This window comes from Barbus barbus (genome assembly GCF_936440315.1).
Source record: "Barbus barbus genome assembly, chromosome: 32".
NCBI lineage: Eukaryota > Metazoa > Chordata > Actinopteri > Cypriniformes > Cyprinidae > Barbus > Barbus barbus.
In genome coordinates, this window is record NC_136760.1 from 22,622,024 (window position 1) to 22,640,499 (window position 18,476).

Sequence of the window (18,476 nt, forward strand, 5' to 3'; positions counted from 1 at the left end):
TTTTCGCCCACAGGACTGCCGCATACTGGATGTTTTTCCCTTTTCACACCATTCTTTGTAAACCCTAGAAATGGTTGTGCGTGAAAATCCCTGTAACTGAGCAGATTGTGAAATACTCAGACCGGCCCGTCTGGCACCAACAACCATGCCACGCTCAAAATTGCTTAAATCACCTTTCTTTCCCATTCTGACATTCAGTTTGGAGTTCAGGAGATTGTCTTGACCAGGACCACACCCCTAAATGTATTGAAGCAACTGCCATGTGATTGGTTGATTAGATAATTGCATTAATGAGAAATTGAACAGGTGTTCCTAATAATCCTTTAGGTGAGTGTATATATATATATATATATATATGAGTTAAGTTAGTGTTACACAAACAGCACCAATTTATGAGAATGACCCATAAATACTATTTAAAGTGTTACATTTTAAAACTATTCAGTTTAGTTCAGCTTGTGTACAACATTTGCACATCTGTTTTTATTATCGTTTTTTTAAGTTCCATCCTCTGGTGAGAAGGTTTTTTTTACTCTTTCAGGTCTAATACACCTGCTGATGTGAGCCAGCACATGGACAAACACCTGGAACCCTCTGAGACTCTTTTCCTTGTGCGTGGTGTCCTGTTTCATTGCTAAGTCATTACGCTTTCTGCCACCCACACACACCATTCTCCATGTGCCAACAGTTCTTTAGAAATTCTGAGAAGTTGAAAATTTTTTGGACTGTGAGTGTGCTATTTATAGCTCTCCACACCCCACATGAACGCACACTTGGGCCGTTATAGCACCCACCCGTATTGAGATCTTTTCTTACAAACTGAATGGCTCTGTACTGCCTTCTGTTCGAATATTGCATGTTGAAGTTTTTTAATTGGCTCAGACTGTGTGAGCACTTGTTGTTTTGTTGAGCGTTGGTGTTTTGTCCTCTGTTACTCGAGGTGCAGAATCCAGAGGTAGGTTTGGGTATGTGTGTGAGGGTCCTTCAGATGTCCTTGGCTTCCAAGCATTAGAGGAACATTAACCTGCTTTCACACAGGTCCAGCTTTGTCCAGCTTGCACAAAGACCACACTGTTCCTCTCCTTTCCCAACAGGCAGGCTGAGATGGACACAGAATGACACCTTTGTGACAGGTTGTGCTGCTCTTCTATCTTGTCCAACAGTGGTATGAAATGAATATCGAAAATAGTAGCCTACTATTGATGTATTCTTCTCTTATGCAAACACATTGAACTCTGGAAAAAAGTACAAATTTAGCAGATTTTTTAATGTTGTATTTTGGTGTCCAGCATGTTTTCGAGTGTGAGCTCATGAAGTCATTGCTAATAATGATTGCACAACAGCTTCCTGTGCCATGAGGCTGTTCTGTGTCGTGAAAAGTCACAAGGTACAACAAATTGAATCCCAGCAGGGGCAGCCAGGCAAACAAGGCCTAGGAGTCATGAGAACGGTCCAATTAAGGCCAAATGAAGAGACAATCAGCTCTTGTGGGAATTTTGGTATTCCCTCTAAAATCAGTTTGAGGCACCTTCCTAAGCTATAAGGAGATCGAGAGAAAAATATATTCTTATTTTAGTAGTTAATGAGGTTTATTACTGTTGACAGTGAAATAGGAAATCAGTTTGTATACATTTATCATGGTTTCACATGTATGATCACAGAAATCAATCTCCCAATTTTTTTCTCTTATGGAAAGTCAGAAATGCTATTGCGGATGTTTCCTTTTGCTATTTTCCTAGTTTTCATTGACCACTATGGCAGTCACTGTTTCTGAGAAATCCTGAAATGTAAAACAAGAGTTCACTGTGAATAAGACAGTATGTAATTTAGTAGTATATTATAAGCTTCAGAAAGTGATTTAGTGCTTCAACATACCAGTCATCCTTATGATTAAAAGGTTATAACAAGGATATTATTAGACAAGCAGAACATGCTGTTGTATATCTGGAAGCTTTAAACTTAACCATACTAGCCTTATGATCTCTAGCGAGAGATCTTGTCTTCTGTATTTTGGCATCTGAGTGTAACAGATTGCTGAAACAAAAGTAGGCCGGGGACTGTTTGGATGCAGATAGATATGCAATGCCAGCTTTCCATTATACGTCAAAAAATTAAAAGTTTGAATAATTCAAAGTAAGATCAACAATATGCATTTACACTTTCATAAAAATTTTTGACAAATCTGTCATTGGAGCAGTACCCTAAGATAAAAAAGCTCAAAAGTACATTTTTCACCCTTAATATTAGTACCTTCAAGGCACAAGCTAGTACTTTAAAGAATATAGATAAGGGTTTTCATATCATGCCAACTTTAAGCGGCTTTTAGATTTTTAAAGCCACTGAATAAATCTGCCACCAAAAGATACTTAAATGTTTAAATCTGAATACAACATATTTGTTCGGTCACCGCATACATTCAGCTAATGTTGACCAGAGACTAATTTAGCACTAGCTGCTGACAATAATATCACTTTAAAAATACAGCGTAGCAACTTCTATTCATCCAAGTTCTTTCAGCTTGAAGGCAGCGCTTTATAAATGAATCCCTGGGCGTGTAGTTTGTTTGAGGACCTGTGAGGTGAACAGGAGTTTGCAGATGGATTCATTCTGGTTTACTGAGTTTGTATGTTTCACAACAGCTGTTTTAACTGACTCCTAAAACACTTAGCAAACGTGACATGCCCAGAGTGGTTAAATTTTTACACCTTTGTTTTTCTATATAGGTTGAACTTTAGGTTACAAGGGGGAAAAGAGAGATATGCAACTTATGTACCACAAAAATAACAAAGGGCCGGTCTTTTGAAGTTCTGTGGATAAGAATGGAGATCGTATAATACAGAACATGGGAATTGTTTAATGGGTGGACCAGTATGAACAAGCACTGTGGTGACTTACTTCGTGGATCTCTTTTAAAGCCTCTCTCCACCTGGATGAGAACAGTTCTTTATAAGCCTGCTTGGGAAAGTGGCTGAATACATGGGATGATGCAAATCTGTTTGTAAAAAAAGATGGAGTTTAGATCAGGTTTAATGCTAAAATATCCCCTGAGGATTTAAACCATTTAAATATATATATATATAAAATCACTGTGCCTGTAATGTGAGACTTGTTTTGTGTTTGTAGATTCGGAGTTCTCGATTCAACATATGTTTGCAAAGCATTATGAAAATAAAAAAGGTACACTGATACAAATGCAGGCAAATAAAATGCCACCCCTTTATGAGGATCATTTGTAAAATGCACACTGAGTTTACATACACAAGCTATTATAAGAAAAGTGATATGATATGATCATCAATATTTTACTCTTTTAAAAGTCCAAATAAGATATCCTGTATACGGATCTAATTTCGGGTCTTATTCAGAATATTTGCAGAATATATGATCACATATCACTTTCATTTGTCCATGCGCAATATGAAATCTATTGTTTTAAATATTAAATATTTATTTGCTCATGGACAAATGAAGGTAATATTTTATAAAGGTAATCCCTTTTTTTCAGTTTTGACTTTAATTTTAGTTTACGTTTTAGTAGTTGTGTGCTTTTGTGAGTTTTATTAGCTATTAGCTATTCAGTTTCAGTGCAGCATTTAGTCATTTTAGTGCTTCAACTTATTCCTGTTAGTTGCCAATGCAACATTTCTCATTTTCATTTACTTTATTTTTATTTCCTCTCAAATGTTTATAAAAAAAAAAAAAAACAGTTTTTAATAGTTTTAGGTTTAATTTCAGTTAAGGATAATAACTCTGATATATACATCCTGCTTTTTGGAAAAGTTTTAAAATAGAATTTCTAAAATAAAAATTCTGTTCATGTAAAATGTCTGGCTCTGACAGGTGACAATATCAAACTTGTCCTGGTTCAAGAGTAACAGTAAAAGATCATCTCCTGTTAAACCACACAGGCTGACAGATTGCGAACAAGTTCTGTAATTTATGTTACATAATTTAGCCAAGTGGGCGGAAATGAGGAAAATTGATACGTCCATAACACCTACTCATTCATTTAATGTGCCAAATGTCCTTTTGGAATAGAATAACAAACAGCCGCAAACATTATCTTCAATGTTGTTGTAGAAAGGACAGTTGTGTCTCAAGGACAGGTTTTATGCTTTCTCCTTAAATACCCAGCACACAATGTTCTCAATGTGAGGAGAAAATGCTTATCATATTACCTATAGATTCAGCATCTAGATTTTACCGGCAGCGCTTAACATTTGATACACAGTCAGGACAGGCTGCAGGGAAGACATCCAAGAAGGCAGCCAGGGAGAACTTGATGAGAGACAGTCTAGAACCTACAGACGCATCCTAAATGAACAAAACATGCTCGATGCTTAATTTGCTAAGTCTGCACTGTTCAGCATTATTTCCCAAAGACAATGAAATGAAATCTTACGCATCTTTTTGCTTTGAAATTTTAATGCATATACTCATACTACAAAGTCTGTACTTTGTACACTTGTTTGCTTGGAGAGTATTTTGATTTTGCCAAGTATGTGAAAACCGTACTGACTGTAAAAAATGATGGCTGCGATTAGGTATCACAACTGAAAATTCAACATCAGAGTAAGTTATAATGTGTTGTTTCAAGTGTTTGTGCTTGACTTAAAAAATTATAACTTTAGTTAACCTGGATATTTATTTCAACAAAGTTTAAATTGTTATAGCGAATTGCAGCATGCAGCATTTTTTATTTTTTATACAATGCATGAGATGTTTAATTGCTGATATAATGCAGATTTTATATACAGTACCATTTAAAAGTTTGGGGTCTGAGTAAGGTTGCACCAAGGCTGCATTTATTTGCTTGAAAATACAATAAAAGCAGTAATATTACATTATTTAAAAGCAACATTTCTTAACAAATGTTTATATTTTTGTGGAAACCTTAATACATTTTTTCAGGATTATTTGATGAATAGAAAGTTTAAAAGAACAGAATAAAAAGAGAAATAGTATAACATTATAAACATCTTTACTGTGTCATTTAAACAATTTAATGCATCCTTGCTCAATAAATGTATCCATTAAAAAAATTGTACTGACCCTTAACTTTTGGAAGGTAGTGCACATCTAATATTGCTAATTCAGGTGCGATAATACAAAATACAACCGTGTGAACTATGATCTGTGTTTTGGTCATGTGTTGACGCAATGGCTACCTTCAACGCCCCTCCATCCGGAACCTTGTAGCTCAGGCTGACATACTGAGACACTTATCAGCAGTGCCTATGTAAATGTCGTCACTAGTTACTGTGAAGAGAATTTTCCATACGACTAACTTCCCTTTGGGAAGTTATCCTGATGAGGTCCCTGTGACCAGGTCACACACACAAACAGTCTCACATTAGGAAATCAAAAATAGTATTTTTTTTCACATGGAAAGCAGTTTGTAACTAGAGCACAAAGAGTTAATAAATATTCCTGAATTTCCCATTCTGTCAAATTTGAATATCTACATCAATAAACAGAACATTTGCATTTTGTTTTGAAAAGGTTTTCTGTTCAGTTTAATTGTACTTTACACTTACAATAAATACAAAGTTGGGTAAATAATGAAATAATCTTGTTGCTGCACCACAACGTTTGTGATTGCACATTTTATATATGTAATTTAAAGCTTAGGCATATGTATGGTGTCGCTATACACCTACGTTTACAGTGGTAGAAGCAGCATTTCAGTGCTTATACAGAGTGACAGAAAACCAGCACACATTTATTTTACAGTCCTTTGCTGGTCCGTGTTTCTTAGTAAACACAGCTGGTAGCATTGCAGTAGTCTACACAGTCATTGGTACAACTAATCTTTTTAATGTGTCCCATGCACAACCAAGCCATACTGTACGATGTCTCAGTGTCTTCAGCTGTTGAGATAACCCAACACATTGGCTTTCAGTGGAGCAAACCAACTAATTGTTGCTCAGTTAGTCGGAGTTAACAGAAGTTGGTCTATGTAGTCGACCACAGCGATGGAAAGGAAAACAAAATCAGAAATCTTAATTAAGAAACACCAGAAAAAAAATAAAAAAGTCGGTGTGGGCTGATCACTGGGGTCTTCTGTTGAAATGTCCCTACAATGAGAAACAGAGGAAATATTAGATTACGTCTGTATAAACTATCCGGAAATATTTCAAATATTCTACAATCGACTAAAACCGCAAACATTAAAAAACAATAAGCAAAATTACTAAAATTTTGAATGCGAAATCTAAACAAAAACAAAGGATTTCAATGACACTAAAATAATATTGTTTAAATAAAAAAAATATGAATTTAATAATATACAAATAAATATAATTAAATCTGTAAATACCTTGAAAATATTACTTAAAATGTGCAGATTAAATCAAACTAATTGCAAATAATCACATATAATAATAGTGATGTCTATAACATATAACACATAATTAATACATGTAAAAAATGTATTTTGTAGCAGTGACTCTCTGACAGAAAGAGGAAATAAGTAGCAATAAGACAAACAGACACCTTCTGTTACAGAGGTGAAAAAACAAAAAAATAAATTATTTTTGAAATGAAAAGCCAGAAAACATACAGTTTAGTTTATTAGATCTGATGCCTTCTTCCACCCTCTCATACCTTACAAAAAAAATGAAAATAAAAATAATTAACACAAACAAACACAGACAAAAAAATAGCTTTTAAATTCCACCATTCCAGACAGAAAGGTAAAGTGTCACCAAGTGTCATTTTAGGAATGAAAGCAGATCTTGAAAGAATGAACGACAAGGCAAAGAGGGAGAAGAATTCCCCACGGACGTGTGTAATCGAGAGAGAGGCACCAGAAGACCCAGAAATTCGAGAAGAAAAGTTCAAGTTCTCGTCACCAAAAGGAAAGATGACGTTTTGTGTGGGTGATTATGGGCTTCATTTTCACCGTTTCATCTAACAATCAGTAATATGCACATTGACAGTATCTGTTGATTAAACCAGTGGCATTTACAGGCAACAAAATCATCCCTTTATACATCAAATGCCCCCAATTTACGGTAAACAATTACATTTTTTTTTTTTTTTATTTCATACAGCACCCTTACAAAACTAGATGAAACTTTCCACTCAATAAGATCATTAGAAAGTAGGTGAGTATGCATGCATGTTGAAAAGGAAGGAAGGAAGGAAGCTAAAAGTGAAAGGGTGATAGTCTGGAGAGACCCAAAGCAATGAAAAACAGCATGAATAATGCTCTCCACATACATTTGTATATATTTGTCTCATATCATCAAGTTGTGTGGAGGGGTTGGTGTGGCCGCTCTGGGGTCTGGGAGGAGTGCCTGTGGATGCTCGTGGAATTATATTGTCATATGATTCCATCTTTTGCTACAGCCGAAAACAGTCCAAATAGACATGGCAGGTGAACACACAAATGCACAAAAACATTGGGTCTACAATACAGATATGTACATAAGGTTCTTTTGTGGACTTTGGAAAATTTGTTGTATTTTTTATTGTGCATTTTTGTTTGTGAACCACACGACTTCGTGGTTGTATGCATATTCAAATCAGTAGTAAAATATGTGCACTCACATTGACAACTCCTTTGGTGATGATGGCTAGTTCTGTCGGTTGGTAAACACAATTTCGGTGTTGGCCATTATAGCCGCCGTATGGGGACACAGGCTTATTACCTGAGAAAATGTTAAAACAAAAAGGTTAGCTGTTTAGACTTGAGAACACCTTTGTGTGTGACACACATGACATCCATATATATACACACACTTCATGAGACAATAAAAATGACAACGCTGCAATATGTGATGAATATGTAGATAACCTATTTCCCCCTAAATCATAGTAGTTAAAAAAAATGTATTTCAAATGTGTTATGACTTAAGTTGAACTCAATCTTAGATATTTAAATAAATACAGTTAACTAAAATATATATATATATATAAAACCCTATTGTTACTTAAATAAAGCACTAACTTCAAAGTAACAAATATATATATATATACATACATACATATATATGAAAGCGTAAACACTTTATTTCAGCTATTCTCATTTATTTTGTTTAACTTAATGTACTAAAAAGAAATATTATTAAACATTATTAATAAAAAACGAATAAAATAAAATTATTAAAATAAAACATAAATATAAGAAAAAATATTAAATATTATATTATATATAATTATATAATATAATATTATATAATACACAGATTAAATAAAACTAACTGCAAATATTCACATACAATAATAGTGATTATATAATAGTTTGGAGTCATAAATGCTATTGTTGGTTCTGCTCATCAAATAATCCTGTTGTGTAAAAATATATGTATTTTAAAAATGTAAACTGTAAAGTAGGCTATATGTAAAAATGTATTGTGGTTTCCACAAAAATATTAAGTAACTGTTTTCTGACAATTATTATAAAAAATGTTTCTTGAGAACCAATTCCGCATATTAGAAGACTGAAGACTGGAGTATTGACTGCTGAACATGTACATTTTACTAATATTTCACAATATTAATGTTTTTAGTGAATTTTTGATCAAATAAATGCAGCCTTTTTAGAAGGAGACACCTCTTTCAAAACAACCAAAAAACAAAAACATACTGACCCCAAAACTTAGATTGGTATTGTGTGCCAATATAAATATATAACTATGTACACACACACACACACACACACACACACACACACACTTTAATACATATATTTGCTACTGAAAACCTCACATTTATTCTGCAGAACAATAGCAACAATAAAACAATGTTATGTTTCCAAGAAACAAGATACGGGCTATGCCTTCCTTATATCACAATCACTTAGCAAATATCTCACGTTATCTTAACCGATAATACGTGCGTTTCGATGCCATGTGACACAGTGCGGTTTGATAAGACTGAAATGATGCAGTGGGGCAGAAATGTCCTCTTGCTCTGTGAAACACCTAACACTGATGATACTGTTGCCACACCTCAGTCTCCTTGGAGACATGCTAATGTAAACACACGCTTCAGGGTCACCACAGAGAGTCAGATAGGAGTAGCATGTGCTCCTGTTGACTCATGTCAGGGTGGGAAAGGTCCTCTATTTTGCTCTGGGTGTTCATTTACTCATGAGATATGATTCCTGAACTTTCCAGCACTCCCTGTTCAATACGAACAGAAGCATTCCTTTCATATCACAAACCCACAGCAGCTATGCAAATATTGATGAAGATGAGGGAACGTTATGTGTATGGTACCTAACTGATAGACAATTGAATAAATGTGACTGTACTGTAAGCTATTAGTTGAGCAAACACCGTTGGATATTGTTGATCTACAATAGAAAGGCTTGACCCATAGCTCTGAATGCGCAAATGCATGGAAACTCTGGGTGCAAGTTCATGGACATCAAAAAGCAAAAGACATTTGCATGTTTGGCTGGAGGAAACAAGCAGGTGCAAAGACAAAGAGAGAAAGAGACATAGACAGGGACAGACAGATAGTGAGAAGACAGGAAGAGAGGACGGGAGGACGGATGAACAGCGTGTTCAGTGCGGTATGATCAGATACTAGACTGACTGGATTCAAACATCAGCATATCAAATTCAGGTGTGTAAGCAGCAGTTATCGTTCAAATTCAGCCCTGTTTCCAGCATGTTCTGCAGCTTTGTCCTCTCTCAAAGTCACGCGCTCCCTCTCCTCTCAGTGCATGTAAACACACACAGACATATTGGGTTTCTGGAGTTAGGCACGTTTAGTTTAATTCAGAATCACTGCATGGAGCTTTTGAAACGGCACAAATAAAAGGTGCAAGGTTACATGGCTGTACACAACGTCCAAGACGTTTTAGATCCATAACAGCAATTAGAGTTAGGAATTCAGAATTAATTTGTTAAAACTGAATGATTTTCATGATGTTTGGGTCCATTTACAGTTCTGGAACATTTGCACCCAGCAATAGAGCCAACAATATTTACATGAAACGTTAAAACAGAAACTTCTACCTATAAAAGCCTGATTTCAGACTCTGTTTTATTACGAAATATTTCAGAACAGATCCCAATGAAACATATCCTTCTCAGCGTATCCACAAGTGGTGCTGCAGTGGCTGTCAGTATAAACTGTCTGTTACAGCCAGTTTTCTCTTACAGGTCAACTACAGTACTTCCCCAGTGAAGAAATACTTGTTTAAAACTAACTATCTGAGTATTTATGCTGAATCTGAAAAACTGCTGAGATATATAAAGGTCACTTCAGGATCGCATCTGCCAAATGCAAATCGCGATTAGAATTATGAAGGAACCAGAATCATTGTGTAAAGAATGACCACAGGCACAGATACACTACTGCTCAAAAGGTTTGGGGTCAGCAAGATTTTGTTTTAAGGAATTAATTTATACTTTTATTCAGAAAGTAAGCATTAAAGGGATAGTTCACCCAAAATTGAAAATTCTGTCATTAATTATTCACCCTTATGTTGTTCCAAACCCCTATGACCTTTATTCATCTTCAGAACACAAATTAAAATATTTTTGATGAAATCTGAGAGCTTTTTGACCCTGCATAGACAGCAACGCAACTACCACGTTCAAGGCCCAGAGAGGTACGACAGCTCACAACAGTGCCAAGATGTCATGTACTCGCATGAATGCACATGAAAACTGAAACGGAAGAGAAGAAATTGTTGAATAAATTAATTAGTTTTTTTTCTTTTATTTTTGTGCACCAAATGTATTCTAGTAGCTTTATAAATTTAAGGATAAACCACTGCTGTCACATGGACTGATGTCCTTACTACCTTTCTGGGCCTTGAATGTAGTAGTTATGTTGCTGTCTATGCAGGGTCAGAAAGCGCTCGGATTTCATCAAAAATATCTTAATTAACTTGTGCTTCGAAGATAAACAGTGGTCTTACAGGTTTGGAACTACATGAGGGTGACAGAATTTTCAACTATCCCTTTAAATTAATCAAAAATGAGAGTAAAGACTTTTACATTGTCTCAAAATCCTGAAAAACAGGATCACTGTTTCTACTAAAATATAAAAAGACAAATATTATTATTATTTATAGTAATAAATGTTTGTTAAGCACAGATATCATCTAATATCAGCATATTAGAATGACTTCTGAAGGATCATGTGACACTGCTGAAAATTCAGCTTTGTCATCACAGGAATAATTTACACTTTGAAATATATTAACATACAAAACCGTTATTTCACATTTTAATAAAATATTGCACATTTTACTGTCTTTTTTAATAAAATAAATGCAGTCTTGGTGAGCACAATATTTAAGGGCTTAAAAACATAAAACATGCTGCAGGGTAGTGTATGCAAAGCCAATAACATTGTTAAAAACTGGACAAATATATAATGTTTACCTTGCTAAAAAACTAAATGTATAACTTTACAGCAAAAAAAAGATAATCAGCCTTATCAGACTGATGCTTATAAAAGCACACATAATTTTCCTGATAATGATATGAACACAGATATATTACGGATCCCCAATAAAACCTAGCTTGTAAACTAAAGTAACTAAACTGAAGTTGATAACTTCAAAGCAAAGATGATAAAGTTAAGAACAATACAAAGTAAAAACTCTTGCATTTACCTGCGTTGGGCTCATCCATAGAGAAGGCCTTATTCTCCATATATATGCTCTGTGTACTTTGCTCTTTCAGAATGTTCTCGTACCCTCTGCTGGGGTACAGATTTTCCTCAACAGCTGTATCTTCATCTTCCTCACTCAGGCTACACACCGCTGGCACCGTGTGGAGCAGCAGAAACACCCAAGCGTTTGACACCAGTGCTATAGCCAATGTGGGGTCATCCCAAGTCGGCCCACCGTGCTTTGTGTTCCCGTACACATACATGACAATCCACGCCACCCAGATCCCCACCGAAAGCAGTCCTGTGACCAGGATGAAGGCTCCATCTTTGCACCAACGCTTGTGCTTACCTGCTAATATGGGCACGGATGCCACCACCACCGCCAATAGTAGATTTAGAACGTATATGAGCGCCATGACAAAATCCTGGTTTTCGATATTACAGGAAATAGCGGTAGCAGAAGCCAGAATTCCAGTGATGTTAGTTGGGTATCGTACAATAGTAATGATTAGCCATTCGGTGTTGATGACAACTTCTACTAGCCAGAGTCCCAGAGCCCCCAAGCACCAAACCCAACCTCTGGGCGCCGAGTTCCTCCTGGCCAGTATGTTCAACCTGATGGCTTGCATGAGAAGGCAAGAGAAGCAGCCGGCGAACAGCACACCGAAAAGAAAGCGGCGTGATGCACATGTATCGAAGTTTTTTCCAATGATGAATGCGAATGTGAGGGCAAACAGTCCAAATGTGAAGATGAGGAACCCTACGTGTAGCCCCAACGAACTGCGCCACTTCCTGTCAGTGATGAAGGGAAGGCTGGCTAGCAGCACGATCATAAGAATCAGGGATGCCACCAAGCCAGCAGCTGCAAATGCCTCAACTACAACACCCCAGATTGATGTCAGGTCACAGAGGTTGAAATATAAGGAGTCCACATTATCTCCACAGCCCCTGGGGACCGAAGTCTGGGCCAGTGATCCAGGAAAGATGCACAGAGCGATGAAGAGCAGAAGATGAAAACGTTGGGATTTGAAGATGAGGTGATCCATGTTTCTAAGAGAGAAAATCAAGAATGAGCATGCAATTAAGAGTTACAAGATATTGAGTGATATTAGCTCAACATCCTCCCCTTACACACCCAGTGAGGGAGTGACAACATCAAGATCTTCACAATATTAAAGCCATTAGAATATCACTCACATGGTTCAAGCTTCACAAGGGTGGCCCACATTAGGCTGGCTCTCTAAAGGTGTGGACTCTCTAGACTTTGAGCATGCAAAATTACTTCGGACACTGCAATGATTATGAGAAACAGGATTGCATAACTTAAATCAAGATTTAAGTTACACAACCATTTAAAGTCAGTAAGAAATGCTTCTTGAGCACCAAATTAGCATATTAGAATGATTTCTGAAGGATCATGTCACTTACGACTGGAGTAACAATGCTGAAAATTCAACTTTGCAATCACAGAAATAAATTATTTTAAAATATATTAAAACAGAAAAAAGCTTAAAAATGGTACTATAGTATTTTACAATACTAGTGTTTTTACTGTATTTGATCAAATAAATCTTACTCACTTTATACTTTTAAATGGTAGTGTATATAACCTATGCTATTTTACGCTTGCATTTGTTCCAAATTCATGCTCTCACTGCTTTTTAAGAATATTTCTGCCTATTTTGGGGGAAAAAATAAATATTGGGTTCACTTCACAGTACACTAAACCTTACAGTTGAACTTTAATATGTTTATTTTTTTGTAAAACATCTTTAATTTTTATAAAAATCACAAACCTAAATGGTACAGGTTCCTGGTTAATTTTGAATGAGACATTTTCCAAAATAATTGTTTAATGAGGAATTCAGTTATGAACTCAGTGATAGCTATAAAATGATTCACCTGAAAGGGTTTGATTCATCTAGTGTGACCGCACCTTAAGAGCAGACATTAATCATTAAGAGTAGAAATATCTACACTTGGGAGTTTATCCAGATTTGTCTGGATTAATCATTAATCGGATTTTTAAAGAATATTGATTTTCTTAGTTCCACATTCAAAACTTTGAAGAGAGTGAAACAATGAAAAATATACAAAATGACAAATGGACCATATAGAGCTCTTCGAAACCTTGAAGTTTCATTTACTTCTTTCATTTACTACTTAGTAAGAAAGGTGTATTTAAAACACCATTTACATTTTCTATTGCGTTGTGAAGGCTAACCACAATGAATTGAATTCCAATGAATTATAAACAATCTCATTACAACCTAGAAGTGATACTGTTACCGAGTGATAAGACCATTCATTGTTAACAGGTTGTGTCGGTTTGATCACATTGATTTCATTACTTAATCGATACTTTCCCTCAGAAATTAGGGTACTCTTGCAGGAGCTGCTACAGTACAGTTTGTGCTTTACTGAAGCCAGTCGCTTTTACATCTGATGGATAAAGACTACTTAAATTAGTATATTTGTTCAACTCTTGCACTGGAAGAACTCTCTGAAAATCACAACTTTAACACAGTCATGCAATATAAAAGGTGGCCGAATTGATGAACATGCAGTGCCTTAAAAATAAACATAACATGAACTCAAGATCTGTGAGTTGTTCACCTGCTGGATGGTTAAAACTCTCTCTAGGGTTCTCATGTTCTGATTACATTTCTTATTTTCTACCATGTTAACAAGATGTCAATTTCTGAAACAATCAACAAGCATTTTATTATTTCAAGTTCAAGTTAAAAAATAAATAAATAAAGGAAGGGCTCTTCATTTCCAAGCCTTTTACGTGAAATGGCTTGTGTGGTTTTCTCACAAGGAAAGAGTTCCAGTGAAGAGTATTTATAGCCTATGTACTCCTTGTACTCTTTATTATGTATACTCTTGTACTTAATTTACATACAATGCTCTTTCTTTCTTTGAAAATATTAAATAAATAATAAATAGCTTTAACACACAGTCTATTAGAATATTCAACACACATCCACCCAAATATGTAGCTACCACACATATAAAATGTAGTGATTATATATGACATTTTAGCAAGGTTTAAATGCATTTTTTTTTTTTTTGGTTCTTTTCGATATTTTCTACAAGTTCAAGTGACATACAGCCGTTTGAGCCAATCACATCATTCAGTCCGTTGCAACGCACCAATCAGATCGCAGCAAGGGCGTCTCACCTGAGCAGGTGAACAAAGATTCTCTTTATTGCTCAAATATAACGGGATAGTTTGACAGTTAAAGGTGAATTTGAATTGATTAATATCCCAAATAGCATGCATAAAACCGCAGTTAAACATTCGCGACCACCCGAAAACAAAACATGATACTGAGTCTATAATCGTGCTATTTTCACCAATACATTTATAAACAAACCAGATCAATGCTCTTGTAATTGCATAAAACGGATTAAAGCCCAAAGCACAGGCAATTAATATCAATAAGCCACAATAAAATAAACCACAAACATATAGTAAAAGTGCCAAATCTGTCTACGAAATCACGGACATGCACATGAATAAACTCACCTTTTGCAGTCAGACGTAGATACTGTGTCGTTTCTCTGTCACTCTTTGGTATTTGAGCACAATTTACCTGTTCCAGCAAGTGCACGGAAATAAATAAGACATCGCGATGCCAAAATGTGCCAGAGAGCTGCTGGGGTGAGGTATTAAACCCTGAAGAAGAAGAAAAAACAATGTTCCCTTTGTATTCCAGGCAAACAAACCTTCAAACAGCTTCAAGGATAGTCGAGGGCAAACACTTGGCGAGTTTTGATAGCGCCAGTGATGTGACTCAAACTCTCAGTTTATCTCTCGCGCGTGCACGAGCTTGTACGTGCCTCTCTCGCTGTCATTGTCGGGAGCGCGCCTGCTTTCACTACCTGGAAAAAAAACCTGACAATGAAAAGAAAAAGAAGGTATCATAGTGGCACCTCGGTGAGCTAATTATGGTGGATATTATGTATTTTATCCAACTACACCTGTCTATCCTCAGCACATTACAAGAGCCATTACTAACTTTACTACTATACTCTTGTAATTTGAGGCCTCAATGCTGCAGCACCAGCCTACACTGCTGACAATGGCTTTGTTTCTTTTTCTGTACTTCTGGGTCTGAACAGAGATGAAAAACAATCTGAATCGAGGCAAAACGAAGACACACATTGAATCTTCCCTTGCTTATATGCTGCCCATTTAAAATGAGCCAAAATATGCTCAAAACACATTACTTGTCGCTGTAATGTTACAAACCTAAATTGATATTACAAATCTATATTTATGTTATCTGCGTTTCACATTTGCAAGCAGAAAGGTAACAGGTTCAAAACTGAATTCTGTGGGATTTATGTTTCTAAAAGTGTGTGTACATTGCCACCTGGTGGCAAATCATATAAACATTACCTATTCATCTTGACTGTTATTACTGCCTAGGAGGGAGCACCACTCACATTTTCTACAGATGAATCTCATGTTTTTTATTCCAGCAGTGACAAAACCACATGTGAGTAACGTGGGTAAGATGTCTTGCTCAAGGTTATATCTTGATCCCCTTTTACCCTCCCTTTACAGTTTTATATTTATTTATCTGAATACAGTTGAATATGCTGTATTATATACAGTGCCCTCCAAAAGTGTTGGAACAGCAAAGACAAAATTGCTCTGTTGGCTGTAGAGTCAAGACATTTGCAAATATGATTAAAAGATGAATATGAGACAAAACTACAGAATGTCACATTTTATTATTAGCCGTTTCAACACATACATGTTTTACCAAATAAAAAGAACAGCACTTTTAGAGTTCATCCCACTCATTGATGTGAGCATAAGTATTGGGACAGTTGAACTTAAGGCAGATATAAAAGATTAAAAGCTATTATTTAGTTGCAGATCCCTTGCACACAATCACAGCAGTGAGTCTGTGACCCATAGACATCACCAGACTCTTGGTCTCATCCTTTGAAATACTTTTCCCAGCCTTTAATGCAGCCAATTCCACTTGTTGCTTGTTTTGGGGAGTTTCTGCCTTTACTCTCCTCTTCAGCTGGTGAAATTCATGTTAAATCGGATTTAAATCTGGAGATTGGATATAAATTCCTTGACTGATCTGGCAGGGTGTTTTGGGTCATTGTCCTGATGCAATATGAAGCACTTCCCAATGAATCTGGTGGCATTTTCTTGAATATTGGTAGGCAAGATGTTTTTGTACCCTTCCAAATTCATTCTGCTACTGTCATCATACATTAAGTCATCAGTAAAGTTGAGAGGGCCTGTTCCAGAGACAGCAATGCATGCCCATGCCATGACACCACCTTCACCATGCTTTACAGATGAGACTGTATGCTTGGGATCATTTGCAGTTCCCTTTTTTTCTCCTCATTTTTGCTTTCCCATCACTTAGATAAAGGTTCATCTTCATCTCATCGGTCCATAAACACAGTTCCAAAACTCTTCTGGCTCACCTTTGTGCTTTTTTGCAAACTCTAATCTTGCCTTTCTATTTTTGGTGCTGGTCAGAGGTTTGCATCTTGCTGTGTAGCATCTGTAAGTCTGTGTCAAAGTCTCCTGAGGACAGTAGATTGTCAGAGTATCACCCTAAACCCAGTTGGTTGCTGGTGTCGCTGGTGGTTTCCAAACTCTTGATTTCTCCATGCCCTTTATTTTTGCTATAGCTCTAATTGACTTCCTCTTTTCTTTTAGCATCCAAATTGCTTGCTTTTCTCTCAAAGTCAGCTCCCTCATCTTCATCCTGGTTTGTGTGTGTCATCATCGAATGCAAGATTCAGAATACAGAAGTAATGGATATAACTGATACAACACATTCCTTGCTTTTAATATCTGAAGAATTAATGCAACAGGACACAGCTGATCACTTACCTGTGAGGCAACTGTTCCAATAATTTTGCTCACATCAGATATAGGGGGATGAAACTCTAAAAGTGCTGAACTTCTTAGCTGGTAAAACATCTATGTGTTGAATCACCTAATAATAAAACGTGACATTCTGTAGTTTTGTCTCATATTCATCTTTTAAACATATTTGTAAATGTCTTGACTCCACAGCCAACAGAGCAATTTTGTCTTTACTGTTCCAATACTTTTGGAGGGCACTGTATATGCATCTTAATCTGTCTGTTTGTATTGTATCCTATATAGAAGGTTTTTTGTCCATTTCTGTTACAGTGATGATATACTGGAGGTAGTGCTAGCAGACTCATTGTTTGTTTTTGTTACGAATCCTGGCCATGCACTTCAGTTTACTCACCACCAGAGGTCACCCGCTCACCACATGGACTTTTACACTACACAGCACACTGGACTCAATTTCCCATAATCCATTGCACTGACGACTTGCACAGCTGTTCACTATTTCGCCCACACCTGATCACCATTTCACAATCACCATCACTCTATTTAAGCCTGGGACTTGCTCTTGCTCACCGCTGAGTATTGTTAGCCTGTCTGCACTACAAAGTGTTCTCTGTTCCTAGTTTTCCTCGTGGTTTTCCTGTGTTCTGATTCTTGCCCGTGTTTCTGGATTATCTCTCTGCCTTGCCCCTTTGGATACTGTTCGCCGATCGTCGACCCACGCTTGCTCCACGGATTGCTTTGTCTTGCCTCCACCATACCTGTTTGCCACTGTCTGACCCTGCCTGTTTACTGACCATGTTTGGTAATAAAGCTTTGCATATGGATCCGCACGTCTCACGTCTCGTCAGCCCCGTTACAGTTTTCCTGTCTGGTGTGCTGTTGGAGTGTGAGGTGTGAATGTGTTCTGCTCACATAACAGGATATTGTAGTTATTGCACAGTGTGTTTTCTTTCCTTTTTTGAAAGCCAGAAGGAAAGGAAGAAAAAAGTCAAAGAAACCTCAGCATGTATCACAG

At 36.4% G+C, this 18,476-nt stretch overlaps 1 protein-coding gene across 3 annotated transcripts; it reads right to left on the minus strand.

Annotated features, from left to right (window-relative positions):
- Nucleotides 1-4,413: 4,413 nt before the first annotated feature.
- Nucleotides 4,414-15,418, minus strand: gprc5c (G protein-coupled receptor, class C, group 5, member C). 3 transcript variants are annotated; one of them, XM_079388929.1, is made up of 6 exons: nt 15,119-15,418; nt 11,588-12,636; nt 7,555-7,655; nt 7,225-7,347; nt 6,563-6,606; nt 4,779-6,077 (listed from the first exon to the last, which is right to left on the minus strand). In XM_079388929.1, exons 2-5 carry the CDS (start codon nt 12,630-12,632, stop codon nt 6,601-6,603), a joined length of 1,275 nt encoding a protein of 424 aa, XP_079245055.1. In that variant the 5' UTR covers nt 12,633-12,636; nt 15,119-15,418; the 3' UTR covers nt 4,779-6,077; nt 6,563-6,600. The 3 variants fall into 3 exon arrangements, with proteins under 3 accessions (XP_079245056.1, XP_079245055.1, XP_079245054.1); XM_079388928.1 differs by lacking the exon at nt 6,563-6,606 and having other exon boundaries at nt 4,787-6,077; XM_079388930.1 differs by lacking the exons at nt 6,563-6,606; nt 7,225-7,347 and having other exon boundaries at nt 4,414-6,077; nt 15,119-15,408.
- Between the last annotated feature and the right edge of the window lie 3,058 nt (nt 15,419-18,476).

What these genes read in the sequence shown, in the direction of transcription:
- gprc5c (XM_079388928.1), bottom strand. Translation starts at nt 12,632, where the DNA reads ATGGATCACCTCATCTTCAAATCCCAACGTTTTCATCTTCTGCTCTTC. An exon ending in TATGGATGAGCCCAACGCAG is followed by an intron (nt 7,656 to 11,587) that starts GTAAATGCAAGA and finishes ACATTTTCTCAG; the next exon opens with GTAATAAGCCTGTGTCCCCA. An exon ending in TCACCAAAGGAGTTGTCAAT is followed by an intron (nt 7,348 to 7,554) that starts GTGAGTGCACAT and finishes TTTCGGCTGTAG; the next exon opens with CAAAAGATGGAATCATATGA.